The sequence below is a fragment of the Ananas comosus genome, unplaced genomic scaffold, assembly GCF_001540865.1.
Source record: "Ananas comosus cultivar F153 unplaced genomic scaffold, ASM154086v1, whole genome shotgun sequence".
Classification (NCBI taxonomy): Eukaryota; Viridiplantae; Streptophyta; class Magnoliopsida; order Poales; family Bromeliaceae; genus Ananas; species Ananas comosus.
Window position 1 is genome coordinate 53521 of NW_017893373.1, and position 19036 is coordinate 72556.

A 19036-nucleotide genomic window follows, 5' to 3' on the forward strand; every position below is an offset into this window, starting at 1 on the left:
GGGTCGCTAGTACTTGCAGAGCTTTGTGTCTTTGCGACCACCATGACTCCACTATTCTGAGTGTTCAAGTCCTTCTCATATTCTTTGGTTCGAAACCTATAGCCATTATTCACGTCAAAAGCTTGAAACCTTCTTGCAATGAAATTTGGACCACGAGCAAGGCATCTAATATCTTCTGTAATTCGGTCACTAGTTTCATTATCCAATTCGTTAACCTAAACATCAAAAGGGGGAAAAAAAAAAATTGTTGGCCCATATAGATGAATAATACTTTACAATTTAAAATAATTTTCTAAAATGTAGAGAATACTTACACGTTCTCGATACCATTCATAGAACTTTTCACTATGCAAACGATCTATGTCGTGTTGTGCCAAGCGACGTTGCCGATTTAGTCTGTTGATTACACTCAAGTGTTCACTACATTGTGCAAATAATATACGTAAACAACAATATAGAAAAACATTTTTTATATATAAACAAGTTTTTTTTTTCAGTTATTTACTTACTTTCTGAACGACTCAACAATTTCAAAATTGCTATTAAAGAGAACATATCGATGTGCTTGTGTCCTTATTTTCTCGTCCATCATAAATGCTTGAATTTTTCCATAAGGCATCCCTACATTAGGAAATATATTTGATTCTTGCACCAAGCCATGTCTAGTATCTGTACGATTCCTAATTGACTGATTAGACCTTATCCCATTATCTTCCAAATATCGTGAACAAAATACTAAACATTCTTCTGCAAGATATGCTTCTGCAATTGAGCCTTCTGGGCGTGCTTGATTGCGTACATTGGATTTTAGAGTAAATAAAAACCTAAATAGAAAACGAACATGTTATATTCTTCATTTATAGAATATATATCATAGAAAGTAAACATAATAGATAACTATTTTACCTTTCAATTGGATACATCCATCGGTAGTGTACTGGACCAGCTATTTTAGCTTCACTTGCTAAATGAACAATCAAATGCACCATAACTGTGAAAAATGATGGTGGAAAGATCTTCTCCATATTACAAAGTGTTAGAACAATTTTTTTTTCAAGCAGCTCAAGCTCATGGACTTGAAGAAATTTAGCACATAGCGCTCGAAAAAAGTTACTAAGTTCAATCAAAACGAAACTTACTTTCTCGGGTAAATTTCCACGTAATGCAAGAGGAAGAAGTTCTTGCATTATAACATGGCAGTCGTGGCTCTTAAGTCCAGATAATTTACGCTTCTTAACAACACATCGTGATACGTTCGATGCATGTCCATCTGGAAATTTCACATGTTCTAAAACTTCACAAAATATTTTTCTCTCTTCTCGATCCATAGTAAAACAAGCAGGAGGTAAGTATATTCTTCCTGAGGATTGTTCCCGAGGCCAAAGCTCTTCCCTTATCATCATCTCTTGCAAATCACGACGAGCACTTAAGTTGTCCTTAGACTTTTTCTCATCATTAAGCAAAGTATTAAGGATATTGTCGTTTACATTTTTTTCTATATGCATAATATCAAGATTATGACGCATTAAATTGTACTCCCAATAAGAAAGTCTGAAAAAAATGCTTTTCTTTCTCTATATTTTTTTACGACCGCCACTGAAATTCTTATTCATCTTACCAAAAGTGAACTGAAGACTATTTACTTGATCCAACACTTGTGAACCAGATAGCGGAAGAGGTGGTGATCTTAATTCTTCAGTTCCATCAAAAGAGCTTCGATCATATCTATATTTATGATTAGAATCTAAGAAACGCCGATGACCCATATAGCAGAACTTCTTACCATGTATTAAGCGTTTAGAACAAGTTTCCACGTTACAAGACGGACATTATCACGCCCCGGGGTCCCTTTTAGTTTAAAACATAGCGGAAAAGCATCTGAAATTTTTTTTTTTTTTTTTTTTTGAAAAGCCTGACCCCAGAGTATGCCAAATCCGTCACAAACACAGGGAATCCACTGTTCACACGGACAGAGTCTCCCCTGTATTTGCACGGCGTCGCACAAGTACAAGAAGTCACCCAGGCACAACCACAATAAATGAACATACAAACGACCAACAGATATATATTCATACACCATTCACCACAGATTCATATTTATACATTCGATATTTAAACATCAATCCACATCTATCAGTTAAAATGTTTCCAACCACAGAAACAGGTTTTAAAATACTAAGATGCAAAATCCACAGAAAATCTTTTGAAAACTATTCCCGACACAGGAACTTTTATCTTTTCAAAACGCTACCACGAGGGGTAGTAAACCTTTTATTTTACAAAATTCACAAACCAGTTTATTACATTCATAAAAACCCATATTTTCAAATGTAATAAAAATACTGAACCATATAAACACTCTAAGCTATATATCAACAGAAATAAAAAGGGTAAGAGCTAAACCGAACAACCTGGGTTGGAAGATCTATCAACCGCTACGTTCGTATCTCGCGTCTCGTCCCAATACACATCGCCTGTGATACCTAAAAAATGGTGGGGGATGTGAGAACATGTAAACGTGTCTCCCCTCCCAGTGGGTACCGCAAGCCGAAGAAAGGCGAGGAGTACTCACCGGATCAGGAAGAGCTATACAACAACACGGGTCAGTGGAAATACAATAGGAACAATAGTAAACAAAAGAGATGTATAAGGTAATGAGCAGATATACTAAATACAGTAGCAACAAACTGAAAGAAAGTAAGAACTAGACTAAATAACAGCTACCGCTACTGTAACTGGAACCGAAAGCATACATGAATATCTACTATAGCAGCAAGACGACTATAAAGTAAGAACTATAAGTATGCATGCGACGACTGCTACTATAGACATATGCGTCAACCGGTCAAGAAGTCAAACGTACCCAATCTGAAACCAATGCTTCTGTCAGGCACGCAGACCCTCAAGCTAGTGCCGACACTACCTCTCCAGTGCATATAACCTCTCTAGGGCTCACGGTTGCTCAACCATTCAACCACTTTTCTGAAAAGAACACTCTTTGGCGGTGGATCAGACCGCCAGTGTTCTGAAATGCGACGAGTATCGGCGATCAAGTGCAATATGCTCATAATCACACGTCGGCAACACAGCCGACAAATCCCTGCCCCTCAAGGCCCATTGACGCGCATAGGTCGTCAACTGTAAAGAAGCACAACGAACCGACCATTCAGGTCAACCTAGGATGGACAAACATATCGACATCCCCAAACATATGCCCAAATACTTGCTCAATGAACCACAAGGACTGACCACTCAGATCAACCATAGGTATGACACTCTGACGCAAGTGCATGTCACAACTATCGATATGGAAATCACCAATCATGTCACACAGTATAGGATATGATGCACTGACCGACTTAGGTCACAAACATGTCAATATAGTGATAATAGTAAAGTATAATCATCCGCGCAACATAACCGACAATCCCCCTCAGGTATAACCGACCTTAGACGGTCATCAGACAACAAGGTCGAGGAACTCACCGTAATAGGTCACAAATAACTGAATACTAGTCAATCGACCGCTAGATTCGGCTGATCTCATAGATAATCACGAAATCGCTCTACTATAACATGAATCAGGGTATGCAGAATAGCTAAGTAGAGCAACAAGGAAACATGGTATCACATACAGATAGACTATACTCCTACACATGATACTAAGCATGGAAACGTCTGAGTAGAGTATAATCAAACAACGTGGGTGTAATGTAAACGATAGAGGTGCAAAGCTCAACATATAATATATGCATGGATAATAACAAAAGAGAAAGGGTAAGAAACCATCACCGAGCGTGCACCACTGTACCAACGTCGGATCGAAGTACCCACCTGTACAACTGTCGCGCCTGTCTCCTGACTGCAAAAGAATGTCAACCGGACCTAAGGAGGGTCCACTGGGTTAGTGTCTAACCCACAGCTAAGAAACCCTAAAAGCATAACCCACAAACAATCCAACAGAAATCAGTTTCCCAAACCGATCGCCGTAATACGCCGAAAATCCCGTAATCGCACCGAGACTCTGCCGGGACCCACGGACTGTCCCGGAACTCACCGACTCGTACTACAAGTCACCCGCTGCCACTAAATACAAATTTACGTGTGACTTGGCAGCAAAGACCTTAACTCACTCCAAAACGATTATCATCGGATAATCGTTCCGAACCGGATTCCCGAAAGTGTCTATTTCGACATCGGAACCCACCGTCGCTCACCCGTCATTTCTGAACTCTCGAAATGACGCGAGTGACCAGCCAACAAGGCTTAGCGACTACACAATAGCTCACGAAGCACCGTCGGAATAATTCCGAACCAAAACCGTGTTCCGTCGGCGGATTTTGCCGACAAACGCACCGGAAATACATTTTCAATCTTCACAAAGGTCCGGGGCCTTGGACAATCAGTCCAGAGATCACCCACAGCTCATCCATGCTGCCAACAGCAGCCACGACGAACAAAGTTGCATAAAAGCCCTTCCGAATACCCGAAATCATATTATTTTATGTGATTTCGGCGCTTTTATGGTCCGTCTACACAAACTAGGAGTCATTCAGCCAAACCGAGACACCTACTGATAGGTCTCGGCGTGCCGGAGGCCGTGCTCACCTTTCGGAGTAATTTCGGCCACTGTGGGGAGCGCACGAACGACGCGAAATTCAGTAAACTGCGCGCACAGCATGAAAATCATGCTTATCTCGCTAACCAAGGGCTCGCTGACCCTAATTGAGGTGAGCACTGTGATCAGCACTGACTGACAATCACCGTGCTCACTTCCGGAGGCATCGGAACAGCCTCGGGTCGCCGGAACAGTATACACAACCCCAAACAGTGCACAATAATTGCAATACAAGCTTACCGGAGCTAGGCAGGGCTCGGGGTGGCCGGCGGCGGCCGGAAGGAGGGCAGGCCGGCCAGGGAAAGGTGCTCCAGGTCAGAGGAGGCCGGGGCTCGCGTCAACAGGCGACGGGAGGCGGCGACGACGGCGGGCAACGATGCCCTAGTCGCACAACCCGAGGAGAGCATGGGCTCACCACGGTTGACAGGGAGCTCCGGCGGCAGGTTAGCCGGCGGTGGACGGGTGCGGCCGGCCAGGCGGAGTCGGTGCTCACGCCGGATGGCGGCGGCGCCGGTGCTGGATGTGGCTCGGTCTACACAAAGCGCAACCGGGCTGAGCCGAACAAGACGGCGGCGCTGGCGGCCGGGGGAGGTCGGGGGTGCATAGGGGCGACGGCGATGGTTCGCCGGAGTCCGAGGGAAGGCGGCGCAGCCGATCTGGAGTGGCGGCGGCGCGCGGGCCTCGAGCCCACCGTGCTCGGTCTGGGTTGACCGAGGGTGGCCGCTGGGAGCAGGGGCGGCGCCGGCGGCGCGTGCGGGCGGCGACGGCCGGCAGCGACGGCGCCGGGGAGTTCCAGGAGGGTGGCGCTTCCAATCCCGAGCGGCAGCAGGGCGAGGAGGAGGAGATCCCACCACCTCGGCCAGATCTGCTCAGATCTGGCCGCAACTGGCCAGGGTGGTGGTGGCGGCGCTCGGGGGCGGCCGGGACGGCGGCGGCCGGCGGCGATGATGTTGGAGAATGGTCTCGGCCAGAGGGTGGAGTCCGAGGGTGTGGGTTCACCCTGGTAGCAGCACAAGTGGGGGGTGAAGGGTGGTGAAGCAAGGAACAATGGAGAGGTGGAGGAGCAGCCAGCTCCGGCGGCCGGCGGCGTGCTCTGGTGGCCGGAGCGCGCGCGGGGAGAGCAGGGGAACGTGAGGGAGGCGGTTAAGGAAGAGGAGGGGACCCAGGGTTAGGGTTTCATGGTGACCTAACTCTATGATATATGTACAATTACAGAAAAACCCACCTCAGCCCTATTTTTATAATTTAGTCCCTGCCATTGCGCGTAACTTGCGCATACGCACCACCACGCTCGATCTCAAGCGATTCGGTACATAAAATACAATGACTTTTGCGAAGTTTCCGATTTGCCACCTTCGACCCCTCAGTGAACATTTCGCGTTTCCCGAAAATCCGTCCGTCGGATTTTCGATCCGACAGTGCCATCGCGTTCAGCACGACGGGGGCATCGAAACTACGATTTCGTTTCATCCGATTTGCTTGCCGATTTGCGACAAAATCTGACCTCTCTCCAACTAACCTATATATCATACATAGGCCTTGGTGGAAACCCGAAATCCTTTAATTCAAACTCGTATTTGAATTCCCTGCCACCAGTAGGTACTTGAAACATCTCTCACCCATCTCCAGATCACTTGAACAAAGCACGAGGAGTTTTAAAATGAATGAATAGCAAAGAGAGGAAACCCTCTTTTTGTTAAAACTCCTTTTTCTCGAAAATCGTGCGTCAGATCTAAAATCCGTCAGTGCCATTGGTTCCAGAATAGTCAAGCCGATCAAAACGAGCTATTGGATCGCTATGAATGGAGTCCGATACGCGCCGAAAGCCAACTCTACTCCGTGGCTTCTCCGGAAAACCGGAGTTACTATTCACTTAAGTGAAAACTAATAATCGCGTAACTTCTCCATTCTAGCTCATTTTCTCCTGAAACTTGACGAGTGCTTATGTAATTAAATTACACACATAAACATCGTCAACAAAGAGTTTAGTTGCACTGTCAAAATATCAGTCCTTACAGACATGCAAAAGAACCATAAGTGGACCAACCAGATAAATTTCCATAAGCCGGAAAATCATTTATAGTCCACATAACTGCGGTATGCATTTGGAAAGTCTTTTTGCACGAGGCATCATAAGTTTCCACACCTACTTCCCATAGTTCAATCAACTCCTCTATAAGAGGCTGCAAATACACATCGATGTCATTTCCAGGTCCTCTTGGGCCAGGAATAAGCAAAGAAAGGATGAAGTTCGGTTTCTTCATGCACAACCACGGTGGAAAGTTATACGGGATTAAAATAATAGGCCATATACTATAGTTACTTCGCATCGTCCCATATGGATTAAAGCCATCAGTCGCTAATCCAAGTCTAACATTACGTGGGTCAATGGCAAACTCTGGATAGCGAGAATCAAAATTCTTCCATGCTTCAGAGTCAGCTGAATGCCTCAAAATGCCATCCTTAATTCGACCTCCCTCATGCCATGTCATGAAATCTGATGTTTTAGATGACATAAACAGCCTCTGAAGCCTTGGTTTTATAGGAAAATGCCTCAACACCTTCGCCGGAATACTTTTCTTTTTTTTCTTCAAAATTGGTGCATCACTGAGGGTACTTTTTTTATTATTTTTCCATCGAGAAGTTCCGCAAATTGAGCAAAAATCATCATTCTCCTTTTCTTTCCAAAATAATATGCAATCATTAGGGCAAGCATGAATCTTGTTATACTTCATCCCTAATCCTTCGATAATGTTCTTTGCTTCATTAAAAGAACTCGGCAACTTTGCACCCTCAAGAAACACATCTATTAAAAGTTTAAGCAATGCGCCGACCGACTCATTTGACCATCCAAAACGACACTTTATATTATAAAGATGCAATATAAAGGACAACTTAGAAAATTTACGACATCCTAGATATAATTCGTCGTCGGCATCTTCTAGTAGCTCTTTGAACTTCTCCCATTCTGAAGAAAACTGCTCTGCCGGTTGTTCGATACCAAAATCATCTACATTTGGCTCTGCAGAGTCCCTACAATCTATGTCTATATCTGCTGCTAGATTGTGTACTCCAAAAGCATCATGCAACATTCCTACCATGTCATCACTTTTATAGTTCTTCTGTTCTAAATGAACTCCATGTGAAGGACTTAATGATGATGTTGTTTCTCCGTGATAAAACCACGAATCATATCCTGGCATAATTCCATTGACCACAAGATGATCGAATGCGTCAGCCCGAATTTGGTGGTAGTAAAGCACACATTTTTGACAAGGGCACGGAATTTTTCCATCGATGGAATTATTTTCAAATGCAAAATTAAGAAAGGCCTCTACTCCATCCAAATATTCTTTACTCACTCTGCTATAGTCTACCCATCTCTTTGCCTTGTTACTATCCATAAGAAAACACTGAAAAAAGAGTATCAAAATAGCTAAATTAAACGAAGACTATAAAAACATCCTACAAGAATATATACAGTTGCTCACAAACTGATGCTAAATTACAAAGCACAAAAGGCCGAAAACTCTTAACCAGATATTCCAAATTTGTATGGATTTCATTTTAAACAAATAACATAATTTTACCAGAGTATTAATTCATTAGTATTGGCTGGAAATGTTATCCAAAAACTGATGCAAGCAGCCATATTAAGTTCTAGTTAAGCAGTGTAAACCGACTCTACGAACAATTTCAAAATAATTTTAAGCAATTATAAAGCCATAGAGGAATTAAACCACACATATAAATTTCAATTAACCTAACATCTCAATGGATGATGTGGCATGCAAAATCCATGTAGTATCATCTACTTATGTTGCTATTTGAGTAGTGATGTTGAACAAGTCTTAAGTTCATTTCGTTAAGATCCTCTAAGCAGAATCTGAAGAAAGCCTGAAACAAACTTTCGTCAAAACTCATTTCAACATTAGAGAGAGAAGAAAGCCTTTAGCCGAAAACTCGGCTTCCGCTATATGAAAGTCAACATGCTTCAACTGGCATTGTGGGCTTAAAGAGGTTTTCAACGGCTTAGCTGGTTGCTCACTCTATTCCTTATGTGTGAGAGAAGAAGATGACGAGGGGAAGAGAAAAGACAAAAACAAAGGAAAAAACAGTACTTAGAAAACACATAATAAAGAGTAATAGTAAATCAATAATAATCGGTCAGTGAAATTTATCAATTAGACTAGTCATAATGATAAAGCGTATAAGATCACGATTTTATGAAGTTATCAACAACGAATGATAAATATAGGATTAGAAGCTTGCAGAAATAGATGTATTAAACACTCTAATCTGCAGAAACTGTTGCCTAGACCTGCAGTGTGGCCAAGCGAATATACGCTCATCAGGTAAACAGCCGAGTTATTAACCAAATGCTACATGAGAATATAATTCAAAATATTACTGATGAGTCAATCTTGGTGTACTAAGATGGTTGTTGATGATTGGTTTAGTTTTTCATACTTTGATCGACATATTAAATTGACTAAGAGTTGGCAATCAAGTAAGTACAGGAAAAAAAAAAGATAATTTTACTGTTATGGCGCAACTGAGTAGTCTAATGTTGTTCCGGTTTTGGTTCTTGTGAATGTTGACATAGATTCGTTCCAAATTTAAACTCTCGGGGCGTAATAGAACAATATAATTAGGTTTTGCTCTTTGCTCGATTGAATGAGAAAAAATACTTGTTACAAACTTATACTGTTAGTGCTCAACTGAGTATTCTAACGTTGATCTGGTTTTGGTTCTTGTGAACGTTGACATCGATTCATTCCAAATTTACACTCTCGGGGCATAATAGGCTTTTACTCCTTATTCGATAGAATGAGGATAAGTACTCGTTGCAAAGTTATACTGTTATGGCGCAACAGAGTAGTCTAATGTTGTTCCGGTTTTGGTTCTTATGAACGTTGACATCGATTCGTTACAAATTTACACATCCGGGGCATAACAGAACAATATAAATAGGTTTTACTCTTTATTCGATTGAATGAGAAAAAGTACTCGTTGCAAAGTTATACTGTTATGGCGCAACAGAGTAGTCTAATTTAGGTCCGATTTTTGTTCTCATGAACTTTGACATCGAATCGTTCCAAATTTACACTCTCGGGGCATAATAGAACAATATAATTAGGTTTTGCTCTTTATTCGATTGAATGAGAAAAAGTTCTAGTTGCAAAGTTATACTGTTAGGGCTCAACTGAGTAGTCTAACGTTGTTCCGGTTTTGGTTCTTGTGAACGTTGACATCGATTCGTTCCAAATTTACACTCTTGGGGCATAACAGAAAGCTTTTACTCCTTGTTCAATAGAATGAGAAAAAGTACTCGTTGCAAAGTTATACTATTATGGCGCAACTGAGTAGTCTAATGTTGTTCCGGTTTTGGTTTTTGTGAACGTTGACATCGATTCGTTCCAAATTTCACTCTCGGGGCTTAATATAACAATTTAATTAGGTTTTACTCTTTGTTCGATTAAATGAGAAAAAGTACTTGTTGCAATGTTATACTGTTAGGGCGCAACTGAGTAGTCTGATGTTGTTCCGGTTTTGGTTCTTGTGGAAGTTGACATCGATTCATTTCAAATTTACACTATCGGAGCATGACAGAACAATATAATAAGGTTTTACTCTTTGTTCGATTGAATGAGAAAAAGTACTAGTTGCAATGTTATACTGTTAGGGCTCAACTGGGTAGTCTAACGTTTTTTCGGTTTAGGTTCTTGTGAACGTTGTCATCGATTCGTTCCAAATTTACACACTCGGGACATAAAAGAAAGCTTTTACTCCTTGTTCGATACATTGAGAAAAAGTACTCGTTGCAAAGTTATACTGTTATGGCGCAACAGAGTAGTCTAATGTTGTTCCGGTTTTGGTTCATGTGAACGTTGACATCGATTCGTTCCAAATTAACACTCTCGGGGCATAATAGAACAATATAATTAGGTTTTACGCTTTATTCGATTGAATCAGAAAAAGTACTCGTTGCAATGTTATACTGTTAGGGCTCAACTGAGTAGTCTAACGTTGTTCCGGTTTTGGTTCTTGTGAACGTTGACATCGATTCGTTCCAAATTTATACTCTCGGGGTATAATAGAATAATATTATTAGGTTTTACTGTGACACCCGAATAGTCCCACATCGGATGGGAATGGGGTTGTCATTAGGTTTATAAGAGACTTAGACACTAGTAATAATAACTGGGCTTAAGCATTTTGGGCTGTTGGTTGGGCCCCGACGAGTTATTATTGCTAGTGGGCTGGGTTGTTACATTTGGTATCAGAGCCGGTTCACCAGCTGGACATGTGTGGCGAGTCTCGGCTGTGCCAGGGTCTGGATGACGGGCTAGCGAGACGAGTCTCACATCGCCTGGTGATCTTGGGTTGTGTGTGTTTGGACTGACGAGGACGTCAGGGCCTTAACAGGGGGAGTCTGTGACACCCGAATAGTCCCACATCGGATGGGAATGGGGTTGTCATTAGGTTTATAAGAGACTTAGACACTAGTAATAATAACTGGGCTTAAGCATTTTGGGCTGTTGGTTGGGCCCCGACGAGTTATTATTGCTAGTGGGCTGGGTTGTTACATTTGGTATCAGAGCCGGTTCACCAGCTGGACATGTGTGGCGAGTCTCGGCTGTGCCAGGGTCTGGATGACGGGCTAGCGAGACGAGTCTCACATCGCCTGGTGATCTTGGGTTGTGTGTGTTTGGACTGACGAGGACGTCAGGGCCTTAACAGGGGGAGTCTGTGACACCCGAATAGTCCCACATCGGATGGGAATGGGGTTGTCATTAGGTTTATAAGAGACTTAGACACTAGTAATAATAACTGGGCTTAAGCATTTTGGGCTGTTGGTTGGGCCCAACGAGTTATTATTGCTAGTGGGCTAGGTCGTTACATTTGTGCTTTATTCGATTGAACGAGAAAAAGTACTCGTCGGAAAGTTATATTGTTATGGCGCAACTGAGTAGTTTAATGTAGTTCAAGTTTTGGTTCTTGTGAACGTTGACATCGATTCGTTCCAAATTTACACTCTCGGGGCATAATAGAAATCTTTTACTCTTTGTTCGAAAGAATGAGAAAAGTACTCGTTGCAAAGTTATATTGTTATGGCGCAACAGAGTGTCTAATTTTGCTCCGATTTTGGTTCTTGTCAACGTTGACATCGATTCGTTCCAAATTTACACTCTCGGGGCATAATAGAACAATATAATTAGGTTTTACGCTTTATTCTACTGAATAAGAAAAAGTACTCGTTGCAAAGTTATACTGTTATGGCGCAACAGAGCAGTTTAATGTTGTTCCGGTTTTGGTTGTTGAAAACGTTGACATCGATTCGTTCCAAATTTATACACTTGGGGCATAATAGAACAATATAATTAGGTTTTACACTTTATTCGATTGAATGACAAAAAGCACTTGTTGCAAAGTTATACTGTTATGGCGCAACTGAGTAGTCTAATTTAGTTCCGGTTTTGGTTTTTGTGATCTTTGACATCGATTCGTTCCAAATTTACACTATCGGGGCATAACAGAACAATATAATCGGTTTTACTCTTTGTTGGATTGAATGAGAAAAAGTACTAGTTGCAATGTTATACTGTTAGGGCTCAACTGAGTAGTCTAACATTTTTCCGGTTTAGGTTCTTGTGAACGTTGTCAACGATTCGTTCCAAATTTACACTCCCGGGGCATAAAAGAACGCTTTTACTCCTTGTCCAATAGATTGAGAAAAATTACTCGTTGCAAAGTTATACGGTTATGGCACAACAGAGTAGTCTAATGTTGTTCCGATTTTGGTTCATGTGAACATTGACATCGATTCGTTCCAAATTTACACTCCCGGGGTATAATAGAACATTATAATTAGGTTTTATGCTTTGTTCGATTGAATGAGAAAAAGTACTAGTTGCAATGTTATACTGTTAGGGCTCAACTGAGTTGTCTAACGTTGTTCCGGTTTTGGTTCTTGTGAACGTTGACATCGATTCGTTCCAAATTTGCACTCTCGGGGCATAATAGAACAATATATTTAGGTTTTACGCTTTATTCTATTGAACGAGAAAAAGTACTCGTCACAAAGTTATACTGTTATGGCGCAACTGAGTAGTCTAATGTAGTTCCGGTTATGGTTCTTGTGAACGTTGACATCGATTCGTTCCAAATTTACACTCTCGGAGCATAATAGAAAGTTTTTACTCCCTGTTCGATAGAATGATAAAAAGTACTCGTTGTAAAATTATACTGTTATGGCGCAACTGAGTAGTCTAATATTGTTCCGGTTTCGGTTCTTGTGAACGTTGACTCGATTCGTTCCAAATTTAAACTCTCGGGGCGTAATAGAACAATATAATTAGGTTTTGCTCTTTGTTAGAATGAATGAGAAAAAATACTAGTTGCAAAGTTATACTGTTAGGGCTCGACTGAGTAGTCTAACGTTGTTCCGGATTTTTTTCTTGTGAACATTGACATCAATTCGTTCCAAATTTAAACTCTCGGGGTGTAATAGAATAATATAATTAGGTTTTGCACTTTGTTCGATTGAATGAGAAAAAATACTAGTTGCAATGTTATACTGTTAGGGCTCAACTGAGTAGTCTAACGTTGTTCCGGTTTTGGTTTTTCTGAACGTTGACATCGATTCGTTCCAAATTTACACTCTCGGGGTATAATAGAACCATATAATTATTTTTTACGTTTTATTCTATTGAATGAGAAAAAGTACTCGTTGCAAAGTTATACTATTATGGCGCAACTGAGTAGTCTAATGTAGTTCCGGTTTTGGTTTTTGTGAACGTTGACATCGATTCGTTCCAAATTTACACTCTCGGGGTATAATAGAAAGTTTTTACTTCTTATTCGATAGAATGATAAAAAGTACTCGTTGTAAAGTTATACTATTATGGCGCAACTGAGTAGTCTAATGTTGTTCCGGTTTTGGTTCTTGTGAACGTTGACATCGATTCGTTTCAAATTTAAACTCTCGGGGCGTAATAGAACAAAATAATTAGGTTTTGCTCTTTTTTCGAATGAATGAGAAAAAATGACAGTTGCAAAGTCATACTGTTAGGGCTCAACATAGTAGTCTAACGTTGTTCCGCTATTGGTTCTTGTGAACGTTGACATCGATTCGATCCAAATTTACACTCTCGGGGTATAATAGAAAGCTTTTACTCCCTGTTCGATAGAATGAGAAAATGTATTCGTTGCAAAGTTATACTGTTATGGCGCAACGAGTAGTCTAATGTTGTTCCGGTTTTGGTTCTTGTGAACGTTGACATAGATTTATTCCAAATTTAAACTCTCGGAGCGTAATAGAACAATATAATTAGGTTTTGCTCTTTGATCGATTGAATAGGAAAAAATATTTGTTGCAAAGTTATACTGTTATGGCGCAACTGAGTAGTCTAATTTAGTTCCGGTTTTGGTTCTTGTGAACTTTGACATCGATTCGTTCCAAATTTACACTATCGGGGCATAGCAGAACAATATAATAAGGTATTACTCTTTGTTCGATTAAATGAGAAAAAGTACTAGTTGCGATGTTATACTGTTAGGGCTCTACTGAGTAGTCTAACGTTTTTCCGGTTTAGGTTCTTGTGAACGTTGTCATCGATTCGTTCCAAATTTACACTCTCGGGGCATAAAAGAACACTTTTACTCCTTATTCGATAGAATAAGAAAAAGTACTCGTTGCAAAGTTATACTGTTATAGCGCAACAGGGTAGTCTAATGTTGTTCCGGTTTTGGTTCATGCGAACGTTGACATCGATTAGCAAATTTACACTCCCAGCGTATAATAGAACAATATAATTAGGTTTTACTCTTTGTTCGATTAAATGAGAAAAAGTACTAGTTGCAATGTTATACTGTTAGGGCTCTACTGAGTTGTCTAACGTTGTTCCGGTTTTGGTTCTTGTGAACGTTGACATCATTTCGTTCCAAATTTACACTCTCGGGGCATAATAGAACAATATTATTAGGTTTTACGCTTTATTCGATTGAACGAGAAAAAGTTCTCGTCGCAAAGTTATATTGTTATGGCGCAACTGAATAGTCTAATGTAGTTCCGGTTATGGTTCTTGTGAACGTTGACATCGATTCATTCCAAATTTACACTCTCGGGGTATAATAGAAAGCTTTTACTCCCTGTTCGATAGAATGATAAAAAGTACTCGTTGTAAAATTATACTGTTATGTCGCAACTGAGTAGTCTAATATTGTTCTGGTTTTGGTTCTTGTGAACGTTGACATCGATTCGTTCCAAATTTAAACTCCCGGGGCGTAATAGAACAATATAATTAGGTTTTGCTCTTTGTTCGAATGAATGAGAAAAAATATTAGTTCCAAAGTTATACTGTTAGGGCTCAACTGAGTAGTCCAACGTTGTTCCGGTTTTTTTTCTTGTGAATGTTGACATCGATTCGTTCCAAATTTAAACTCTCGGGGCGTAATAGAATAATATAATTAGGTTTTGCGCTTTGTTCGATTGACTCAGAAAAAATACTAGTTGCAATGTTATACTGTTAGGGCTCAACTGAGAAGTCTAACGTTGTTCCGGTTTTGGTTCTTGTGAACGTTGACATCGTTTTGTTGCAAATTTACACTCTCGGGGCATAATAGAAATCTTTTACTCTTTGTTCGATTGAATGAGAAAAAGTACTCGTTGCAAAGTTATACTGTTATGGCGCAACTGAGTAGTGTTTTGGTTTTTGTGAACTTTGACAATAATTCGTTCCAAATTTACACTCTCGGGACATAATAGAACAATATAATTAGGTTTTGCACTTTGTTCGATTGAATGAGAAAAAGCTCTAGTTGCAAAGTTATACTGTTAAGGCTCAACTGAGTAGTCTAACGTTGCTCTAATTTTTGTTCTTGTGAACGTTGACATCGTTTCGTTCCAAATTTACACTTTCGGGGCATAATAGAAAGCTTTTACTCCCAGTTCGATAGAATGAGAAAAAGTACTCGTTGCAAAGTTATTCTGTTATGGCGCAACAGAGTAGTCTAATGTTGTTCCGGTTTTTGTTCTTGTTAACGTTGACATCGATTCGTTCCAAATTTACACTCTCGGGGCAAAATAGAACAATATAATTAGATTTTACTCTTTGTTCGATTGAATGAGAAAAAGTGCTAGCTTCAATGTTATACTGTTAGGGCTCAACTGAGTAGTCTCACGTTTTTCCGATTTTGGTTCTTGTGAACGTTGACATCGATTCGTTCCAAATTTACACTCTCGGGGCATAATAGAAAGCTTTTACTCCTTGTTCGATAGATTGAGAAAAAGTACTTATTGCAAAGTTATACTGTTATGGCGCAACAGAATAGTCTAATGTTGTTCCGGTTTTGGTTCTTGTGAACGTTGACATCGATTCGTTCCAAATATACACTCTCGGGGCGTGATAGAAAGCTTTTACTCCTTGTTTGATAGAATGAGAAAAAGTACTCGTTGCAAAGTTATACAGTTATGGCGCAACAGAGTAGTCTAATGTTGTTCCGTCTTTGGTTCTTGTGACTTTGACATCGATTCGTTCCAAATTTACACTCTCGGGGCATAATAGAACTGTCACGCCCCCGCCCCGAGACCGCTACCAATTTGGCACGGTTCGGACGCGGCGGACGGACTACCGGACGGACAGCACCTCCCCTGCCCGCCCAATGCTCCAACGACTAGATTGTGTACAACAAGTTCCCAGGAAAACAACTTGATTACATACACAATCGTGTAACAACAACGAGAGCACAATCAGTGCTATACTATACGAGAGCCAGCATCACAAGTAATAAAACCATACAAGTGAACAAAAGAGAGATGTACTTAACTATTAACTCATTAAACTTCATACAATTATTATAACTTACATTCTTTCAAACTTGTACAATATATATACAATCCTCTCAAAACCTCACCCTATACATCCATCTACTCTCAAAATAGGTACATGGTGTAACTAATGCATAAGGAAGTAAACCTCTGCTAATGTCACTAGGGCGCTGCGCCCTTACCGCGATCCTCACCAGGGGCTCTCGAACTCGGACCTGCAACATGGTGGAGTGAGAACTACGAATAGTTCCCAGTGGGTTCGGCCGCCGACTCCGCCGATCTCCCCAGTAGGTCTAAGCAGGCATAGATAGATATGCAGATATATAGGAATATGAAACTGAAAGCAGTAACAGTAATGAGCAGCTATGAACTATGATCTATCAATGCCTCAATCCAAATGTAATGCATGCATGAAACTCATAGTAAGAAGGCTGGCAGTCATACTACCATGTTCAACAACAAGGTCATTCATCTGATTACCCAATCTCTCGGCGAACGCAAGGCTCGCTCACAGTCTCACGTCTCTAAGTCTCATAGGAGAGGTGGCTAGCTATTCACCTACCCCGAGACCGCCTGCGGACACTACACTGGTCCAAGGGCACTACACTGGCCCCCTCGCGTGCCAAACTCCGGAGTGCACTACCTGTGAGGAGCTACCTCCACAGGTGCAGACAGGCTAAGTGAGCTCGATCCAATCTCATGAACTGGGAACACCATAACCAACTAGAATTGGTGTCACTATAACATCAGGTGTTCATCTGCTCAATCTCATAGTGTCTCAACCACACTAAAGTTCTCAAGTTCACTATCAACTAGGTGCCACTCGTTCTGGTTTCATTGTTAACTAGATGCCACTCGTTCTCTTGACAAGTTCTTGATATACTAGTTTCCAATATACTAGGTTCATATTCACATAAACATGTTCATCATATATAGGGTCAACTATCTCATAGTGTTCAACTCATGCATACTAGGTTCTCATTCATTGCATCCACAACCCGAACTATCACTAGCATGCAAGGATATGCACAATCACATTTAACACCCTATAATGCTATATCACAGTATGTAAATGATCGACAATGATACTCAGACATAAAGAGCAGCCCGACTGCTTCGGGATGGCACTCCCCCACCTCATGGCGATGCCGTGAGTCTTCGAATGCGATTCGCCGACGTTTCGACGCCTCGTTGGCCTTCCAGGCAAGAACGGAGCTCCGAGGGTCGCCTTTGACAATAACTCCGCACCTACTCGACGAATCGACGAACCGTCTTCGCCGGCGTTCAGGGACCTAGCAATTAGGTTTACAACCTCTCAAATTAGATCAAAACCCTAAATTTGCCAAAATCCCAAATCGGAGCCCTATGTCTCAACAATGGAGAAATCCGCGGTGCGAGCTTCTATTTCGAGCTCGAACCTACTCCCTACCTTCAATAGGTTCCATTCGAACCATTTCTAAACCATAAAACCCTATCGTAAGAAATCCACCATCGTAGGGCTAGAAGCTTACCTTCAAAAGCTTAGTCCAAGAAGAAGAAGTAGATGAGGAAGGTGATCTCCACCTTTGTCTTCTTCTTCTCCTACTTCTTCTCCTTCCTCTCCGCTTTTTCTTCTTCTTCTTCTTTTCCTTCCTAGAGAGAGAAAGGGAAAGAGTGTGAGAGAGGGAGAGAGCAACTGAGAGGGAGAGAGGGGTCCCCAAGCCTTTATATGGGCCATTTTGCAGATAGCCCCCTCAACTTTCCATTTCCTGAAACAGCCCTCCCTGGGCTATTCTCGCAGTGAGGGACCGGTCCTAGGTTGGGGAGACCGGCCCCCGAGAGCTGCACAATCAGGCAGAAGGGATTTCGCGTTCGGGAACCGGTCCCTCCCTGAGAGATCGGTCCTCGGTAGACCGGTCCTTGTCCGAGAGACCGGTTCCCGAGAGCTGGGTTCTCGGGACTTAGCCAAATTTCGGCCAATCTCGCTGGGCTAACGTTCGGGAACCGGTCCCTGCCTGCCAGGGACCGGTCTCATCAGAGACCCCCCCGCAGCCCAGCCCGATGGGACCGGTCCCTCCCTGCCAGGGACCGGTCGCCGAGAGCATTTCTGCTCTAGTGCTGCTTTTGCACTGGTGCACTCGCGGACCTTTCCATGATGCACATTATGCATTCTAAGTATCTTCGGACTTTCCGAAACTTACACACTCGACAATTAGTCGATTCCCATCGAAGTCTAATCCCCGGATTTCGAGAATTCACTTCCCTTACAAGAACAATATAATTAGGTTTTGCTCTTTATTCGATTCAATGAGAAAAAGTACTCGTTGCAAAGTTATAATGTTATGGCGCAACTGAGTAGAGTAATTTAGTTCCAATTTTTTGTTCTTGTGAACTTTGACATCGATTCATTCCAAATTTACACTCTCGGGGCATAATAGAACAATATAATTAGGTTTTGCTCTTTGTTCGATTGAATGAGAAAAAGCTCTAGTTGCAAAGTTATACTGTTATGGCTCAACTGAGTAGTATAACGTTGTTCCGATTTTGGTTCTTGTGAACGTTGACATCGTTTCGTTCCAAATTTACACTCTCGGAGCATAATAGAA

The 19036-nt window shown here is 41.6% G+C and overlaps 1 protein-coding gene across 1 annotated transcript in view; it reads right to left on the reverse strand.

Moving 5' to 3' along the window:
• Window positions 1-6630: 6630 nt before the first annotated feature.
• Window positions 6631-19036, reverse strand: part of LOC109705809 — a 24485-nt gene continuing 12079 nt past the window's right edge. The window contains exon 2 of the mRNA XM_020226586.1: window positions 6631-8031. Within this exon, the coding sequence (XP_020082175.1) occupies window positions 6631-8031 (1401 nt within the window). The remainder of the gene's footprint in view (window positions 8032-19036) is intronic.